Source organism: Vigna umbellata, chromosome 7 (genome assembly GCF_029865625.1).
Source record: "Vigna umbellata cultivar VRB3 chromosome 7, Vumbellata_1.0, whole genome shotgun sequence".
Lineage (NCBI taxonomy): Eukaryota > Viridiplantae > Streptophyta > Magnoliopsida > Fabales > Fabaceae > Vigna > Vigna umbellata.
Window position 1 is genome coordinate 26,866,859 of NC_142171.1, and position 8,453 is coordinate 26,875,311.

An 8,453-nucleotide genomic window follows, 5' to 3' on the forward strand; every position below is an offset into this window, starting at 1 on the left:
AAAATTTAGACAACGTCATTGTGATCAATTAGGCACCTCTTGATCTTCGAAGAGATGACTTAGGAGTTAGAACTGATAGAGAGAAGGTAGAAAACTCGTTTATAACAAAACTATTTATAATAAAATATTTAATATTAAAAAGTCGAGTCTCACTATTTTTAGATTACTACCACTCTTAAAATATCATTTTCTGGGGTTTTACAGTTATTAAGTATCAAATTATAATTGAAATCAAAAGCAAAATTTTAAATTATTTATGGATGAAAACTAAAGATAATTTTTATATCAATTAAATGAAACTTTAATTTATTAGAAATCAAATTATATTTAATGTTTAATTATTAATTCAACAAATAATAATAGTTATTAATGGTATTAATTATATTTATTAAATATAATACATGGTGAAAATTACCAATAATATTTATTAAATACAACGTAGTAAAAATTAATGACTAGTTATTAATTTATTAATATATATTAAACGTAATATATAGATAAAATTAGTAATATTGTATTAAATATAGTTTTTTCATCATAATTCTTAAGCTGAATTGAAATTATATACCTTTTTAATATAAATTATGTATGTAGTATTAAAATAATAGAAAATTTTGGTGTTCTTTATAAATTGTATATGAAAAAGGCATATTTAGCAGGTTTAATTTCCTATTTTTGTTTATAATCTCAAATCGGTCTCCTTCTTTTTCAACGTCTCAATTGGGTCTTTATTTTTGTAAAATTGAATCAAATAAAGGCTTTCCGTCAAATTGATCAAACGCCTTAATGAGAGTGTTACGTGACATGCTGACAGTATACATGTGTAAGGGAATTTGGCATGCTGACACCCTAGTGGTCGGCCACTCAGTCTGATGGTCCGCCTGATGGTCCGCGTGGTGGTCGGCCACTTGGTCCGGTGGTCGGCCTGATGGTTTTTTCCTTAACAAGACATTGATGACCGTTCGACTTGTTTTAAAAGACCGTTTGGTTTGTTCCTTAGCAAGACACTGATGACATTGATGACCGTTTGACTTGTGTTAAAGACTGTTCGGTTTGTTCCTTAGCAAGACATTGATGAACGTTCAGCTTGTGTTAAAGGTTGTTCGGTTTATGTTCGGTCAACAGTCCCAACCACTAGGCTGAGTGGTTGACCACCAGGCCGACCATCAATTCGACCACCAAACTGAGTGACCGACTACCAGACCGAGTGGCCAACCACCAGGCCGACCACCACGGTGTCAGCATGCAACGTTAGCATGCCAAAACTCGTTTTTAATGCCACGTGTGATTAATGAATACACTGACTATGCCACGTAACCCAAACTTAAACGACTATTTGTCCAATTTGAAAAAATGTTTATTTGATTCAATTTTTCAAAAATAAGAATCCAATTGAGACGCCGAAAAAGAAAGAGACTTATTTGAGATTCTAGTCTAAAATAAGGATAAAAGAGACATTAAACCTTAATTTTAAACTTTTATAACATCATCTCCATCTGTTCTTCCATTACATCCCAAATTAATGAGTTATACATCAGCATTAAATATTCTCGCATATGGAAACAATATTTGTGACATGTGTTCCTAAGTATTGCAATTCTATTTTCTCTTTATGTAAGTGAATTCTATTTTCTCTTTATGACTGTCGGTGAATAGATATGCATTTGTGTATTCACTTTTTTATATATTAATATAAAATAATAAAATTATAATTATAAAAATAAATATGAATAATGTTTATAATTTGATTATAAATATTTTTATTTATTTTATAGATTATTTTATTTATTAAATTTAAAAAATAGAAAAAATTAAAAGGGATGAATGAGTAAAAATCAATTAAATTTAAAAATCAGTTATTTGATCGATAAAGTTGAAATTAAATGTATACTCAAAGGATAAAACTAAAAAAAAAATTTGAACACGACAAATCTCTTTAATCTCTTTATATAATAATATAGAATAGTATCAGTATGGATATTAAACTCAAAGTGGTGATGCATATGATGATTGAAACTATAAATGTATTTACCTTTTTTATTCTCTTCTACTATTTATAAAAAAAGTTTAAAATAGAATTAAGCATAATAACACGGACTCATCCATGTAACCATCAATGCACGCATGCACACACGTACACAAGTACATGCACACGTACACACACGTGCACTTGCACACATACACACGCACCCACATACCCACGCACGCACACACATGTACACATACACGTACACACATACACATACACGTACACACATACGTAAGCGCGTGCACACACTCGCACACACAAAGGCACATGTGCACACATGCACACGTACGCACACGCACATACATGTACACACATACACGCACATACACATACACGTACATACACGCGCATACACACGCACGGATTCCTTTTTTTTCATAGTAATTTTTCATTTTATTGGTTTATTTAAATTTAATTTTTTTTATTGAACACTTTTTTTAAACTTAATTATTTTTTATATTAAAAATTACACACAAAGTAAATAAAAAATATTTATAATAAAATTCTAAATATTATTTATATTTAATCTATACTTCGATGAATATTTTTTTATACACATTCTTTTTCAAGTTTACCCTTTAATAAGTAATCGTTTATATCTTTTACCTTTAAGAGACTGTTCTTTTAAAATTTAATCGTTCTTTTTTTCAAATTCAACCATTTTTTATTTAATTTTTTAAGAACTAAAATAACTATTTTTAATAAAATATTATCTATAAAATAAAAGAAAAACTATCTTTAATAAAATTATAGAAACATATTTATATTTAAATTGTAATTTTATTATATTTTGTTATAATTAAAAAGAAAGAAACACGTTAGTGTATGCGTTTTCACTAGTATATATAAAAATAAAATGTTTATTGTACATTATTTAAATAAGTTATAATTTAATGTGAACTTTTATTTTAATTATTATTTAATGTGAACTTTTATTTTAATTAGTTTTTGAAAAAATATTCACTTAGCATTTATGAAATGTTGAAATAACGCATTATCATTTATTTAATTGTTCTCTAAATGAACAAGAAGGAAAGACATATTTCCTTAGATAAAAATATATACCTAATAAAAATATATTTGCTTAGAAAAAAAAAATAACTCTTTGAGAATAATTTCAGTAAAATATTTATTTTAACTATTGACCACGAAAAGATATAAGTTACAAGAAAATATTTAAATAATAACTTATTTTAAAAACAAAAAAATTAGTTAATATAGTGAATAGTTTAAATATTAATTAGTTTAAACAAAAAAATTATAATTAGTTTAAAAAAATTATAATTAGTTTTTGTTTTTATATTAATTTCTAACATTAATTTACTACCTTTTTTATTACTAAAACAATTAGTATCTAAATTGATCAATAATAAGTGTCCTATTTAAAGTTATTTTTACTTCTTAAAGAAAAACATGTTTAATTTAATTTTTACTAAAAACATGTTTATTTTTATTACTTCTTAAAGTACATTTAATTTATTTTTTCCAATTCCATATTTATTCATCACTGGTTATAATGAAGGATCAAGCTCCCTGTATAAATATTCTTTCACAAATAAGAATAAATAAGAACAGAAAAAAGAGTGTTATTCTAGAATTTGTTAAAAATGCAAACGTTAATGTGTGGAATCTTGATTCTAGGTTTTGTTTCAACCACATTCTGTCTGAACAGCAATACTGAAACCAAAATCAAATGTTTTAATGTGATGGACTATGGAGCTCATGCTGATGGCAAAACTGATGATTCAAATGTATATATCTGTTTTTTTTTTTTTTTTCACTCTTTATATAAATGTGTTATATACTTTCATCATTTCTTGGTTTTGGTTTTGGTTACCCTTAAATATTCAAATAAATAAATCACATTTCTTTATAATGAATGGCTTAATTTTTCAGATAAACAGATTTCACCTTGATTAAAATTTAATATCATCTTACAATATTTATTTGATTGTAATTATAAAACAACCTTTTAAAATGAATGCAAGATTTGAATTATTTTTACAATAATCATATGATTGTAATGTTATTTTAACTATTTGTGTTAATTGATTGTAGGCAATTTCAAATGCATGGGAAGGTATGTGTGGAGAGGAAGAACCAGCAACTCTGCTGATACCTCCAAACAAAATATTTTTGGTGAAAAGATTAAACCTTAATGGTCCATGCAAAGCTCCAAACGTTCACATTAAGGTATCCCTAACCAACATTTCATAACGTTATTGTAAGGTGTTTAATAAAAAAATGTTAAATCTTTTTCATGAATTGAAATACCTATTCTTGAATGTAATAATGTTATGGACAATCATATTTTTGGGGTAACCTTTCACTACTTTATTCCTTTTTTGTTTTTACAAGTACAAAAATTTACGTTTTTAATTAATATTTTACTTCCAATGTTTTACAAATACAAAACTTTTCCTTTTTTCTAATGTTTTACATCACAACTATAGTTAGACCCCACTTTGATGTTTTTTACATGGTTTGGTCCTAATTCTCGCGTCAAAAAATTCTAGCGTCAAAAAAATTTACAGGTCAAAAAATTCCTATAAAAAATGTCTATTAGATCAAAATATCTATAAAAATTATGTGAATTAGAGTCAAAGATTTTTTTTTAAGAAAAATTTAAATATTAAAAAATATAATTAACTCCTAATTTATTATAAATATAAGTGCTTTTAATTTATAAATACTTGCAAAAGTTTTTACATTTTGTTTTTGAAGTTACAAATGCTTTTGGGAATGACTTACAAGCTACAAAAATTGAGTTGTTTATACGTGGACAATTTTTAAGTTGGTAAAAAAATCACAACCATGACTTTAAGGTATGAGTCAGAATAAAACGTATCTGACCTTTGATCTAAGAAGTAAATTTAAATATATTATTAATTTAGATTGAATAATTGAATTTATATTTTAATATTTATAAATTTATAAATTTATAAATATATTTAAAATTTAAAATTGAATTTTTAATATAATATTGTTATGATAAAATTTAATAATAAGTAATATAAAATTATAATATATTATAATAATCATTACTAAAATTATTCATATTATTTATTTACCTAAAAGTTAAATATATTTATTTCATTTATCAAAAACAAAAATAATTTTTATGTTAAAATAATTTAATGTAAAATAAATTCATAACTTGAAAAACCTGACTTAATTATCTAGTCATCTAAATAATCTAAATTTGATTAATATGATAAATTAAATAATTGAATATAAATTTTAAATTATTAAATTTAGATTATAGTAAATTAGTTAGATTGGATATGAATGTAATCCAATGTAACGATGCTTATAACTCTACTAACATTCTAATAAAGACATTTATTAAATTTTGAGATAACTATATCAAATTTAGAAAGAAATGTCATAAAATTCATACGTTAAGACGGATCTTAAAAAAATTGTAAATCGAAATTAAATTTAAAAAATGATTTTTATTTATAGATTATTTATAAAGTGATTACATTTTTATAAAATATAAAATATATAATTTATTTAATATATGAAAACTCAAAAAGTATAAGATGTTACCATATATTTTATTTAATAACATAATAATAAGTATGGTATAAAATATTAATTTAAACATAATAAAATTATAATATATTACATTATCTAATAAAATATAGAATTTTATATTTATATATAAATGATATTGTTTATAAAAGTTTCATCATTTTCTTCTCCTTTTGTTTTCTTTTGCTCTAATTCTGTGGCAGTTTGAAGGAAAGATAGTTGCTCCATCTATGAACGAATGGGTTGGTGATTCGTCCACATGGATTCGGATATTCAATGTAAATGGTCTAACAGTTGATGGTGATGGAGGAATCATCGATGGCAACGGTTCCACTTGGTGGGAGAAATGCATAACATGCAGAAGGCCAACAGTATGATATATCACATTCTTTTTCTACAGATTCTAATATTTTTTCTTAATCTCAAAGCCTTTTAGCTGAAAATTTTGATATGAATGTGATGCAGTCGTTAGTTTTCCAATCTTGTAATGGTCTTACTGTGAAATCTCTGAGTATGAGTAACAGCCCCGAAGCTCACATAGCAGTAAATGGCTGCGACGGTGCATTATTCTCTCACATCAATATCAATTCTCCTCCCAAAAGTCCTAACACTGATGGCTTTGACATTGCCCATTCCAAATATATCGTAATCCAAGATTCTACTCTCGCAACAGGTGATGATTGCATTGCCATCAATGGTGGTTCTTCTTTCATCAATGCAACCAGGCTTTTATGCAAAGGAGGCCACGGGATAAGGTTTGTATAAACTGTATCATATAAATATATATATATATATATATATATATATATATATATATATATATATATATATATATAGTTCTGTAATGTTAAATTGTTCTTTATTATGAAAGTTGATGTAATAATGAAGTTAAATATCTGATTAACTGTGCATGACATGTAATGAAACATGTATGAATCAAACAGCATTGGAAGCCTTGGCAGAAACAAATCCTATGAAACAGTCGAAGAGGTACATGTACAAAATTGCAGCTTCATTGGCACCACAAATGGAGCAAGAATCAAGACATGGCCAGTGAGTAACTTATATATACATCTCTTAAGGATATTTTGGTTATTGTAAGAATTAATATATTGTAAACCATCTTGTTTCTTGCTAAGATCTCCACTATTCAATATCTCATGGTATCATCTTAATTATTATCTTTATTACATTCTCCAATTTTATGCAGGGTGGATCTGGCTATGCAAGAAAAATCACGTTTGAGGATATCATGTTGCAAGATGTTCAAAATTCAATTATTATAGACCAGTACTACAACATTAAAACTCTAAGCAAACTGGTATAAACTTGAATCTGCATTTACATTATTATGATATGTGATTTCAACGTTAGTTCAATTTTGATTTGAAATAATTTTGGTAACAGGAATATGATGCAGTGAGGGTGAGTGAAGTTATTTATAGAGGGTTCAATGGAACTTCTGCAAGTGAGAAAGCAATTAATTTGAACTGTAGCCCATCTGGTTGTTTCAACATTACATTGGATCAAATTTACATTGTCTCTTCAAAATCTTCCAAACTTGTCTATGCTTTTTGTAAGAATATTGCTAATGGGACGATTGGATCCACCGTTCCAAAAGTATCTTGTATATAAAATAAATTCCCATGCCAACCTTGGTGCTGGTAGATTTAATATAAGGGAAATTAAGCTTTGTTAGATATTTCCAATATTTATAGCATTTCTAAGGAACATGGAGATGTGAATTTAGTATATTTTCTCAATTTCCTTGTCTACTGATCTTCACTTTCAGAAACCCTACAATATCTATCACCCTAAAGCTTTTTTATTTATTATTAATAACAAATAAAATTAATAAAGATGACATTTGTGGTATCCTTTTCGGTATGTAAAGTGAAAGATACATTCATAAAAAAAAAAATTATAGATCCAAATATTGCTAGGGACTCAAACCAAAATTTATATAAAGTATTGTGTTTCACTGTTGCAGAAAAACCTTTTCATATTGGTTAGAAAAGATACAAAAGAAGAGTTATAGAAAGTATTGAACTTTGGATATTAATTCTAAAATTAATATAAAAAGTTGTTTTTTCTGTATAATTTTAAAATTGATATATAATATATTTTTTCTATAGTTCAAAAATCGATATAGAAGATCCTTTTTCTATACATGCCTCACCAACTATCACCACCACACCTTTTCAACATTGATACACTATAACACCATGCAACCATGATGCATTCACTACCAACCACCACAAGTGCATATATCTATGTTGGGAAAGAGCATGAGGAGTATGAAACTCAGAATGAGCATGAGTGTTAAGAATCATCGTGAGAAAGAAACTCATAAAAGATGCTGGGGAATATGGCAATTTAACATACTATATATCAATTGTAGTGACTAACCTATATAAAAATGTCACACTATTTACAAAATACTCACTATATTTCATTTTATACTTGGTGAATTTGAACCAGTATAATATATTTTATAAAGAGTCTATTTTACACTGGTACACCTACAAGATAGATGACACAATATAAGGGGATGATATTGTAATTTTGTAAAAGAGTTCAAGTATCTCAAATATTTTATTGTTATATTTATTTATTCATATTTTATTGATATAAAAAATTCCTCATAGATGATATACTATCCTTCTACGTTTTATACATTTATTGATATAAAATTGATGTTGGTTAGCTGTTTTTAGATATTTTAAATTTATTTAGAACTTCAAATAACCAATAATCTAATGTTAATTGGGAAGGATAAAATAGGTGAGTTATATGCTAGTTTTTATCTAAGAAATGAGTTTTGATAGGTGAAATAGATAGGGTGGAAAGGGAAAACCTAAAGTTTAAGGTTTATTTCTAAGATTTT

General features: G+C 26.0%; 1 protein-coding gene across 1 annotated transcript; it reads left to right on the top strand.

Annotated features, from left to right (window-relative positions):
• Positions 1 to 3,602: 3,602 nt before the first annotated feature.
• LOC124847965 (putative polygalacturonase At3g15720) lies at positions 3,603 to 7,277 on the top strand. The gene is made up of 7 exons (XM_088094914.1): positions 3,603 to 3,780; positions 4,088 to 4,222; positions 5,770 to 5,937; positions 6,032 to 6,321; positions 6,511 to 6,619; positions 6,777 to 6,887; positions 6,974 to 7,277. The coding sequence occupies exons 1-7, from the start codon at positions 3,637 to 3,639 to the stop codon at positions 7,199 to 7,201; spliced, it is 1,185 nt and encodes a 394-aa protein (XP_087951040.1). The 5' UTR covers positions 3,603 to 3,636; the 3' UTR covers positions 7,202 to 7,277.
• The last annotated feature ends 1,176 nt before the right edge of the window (positions 7,278 to 8,453 follow it).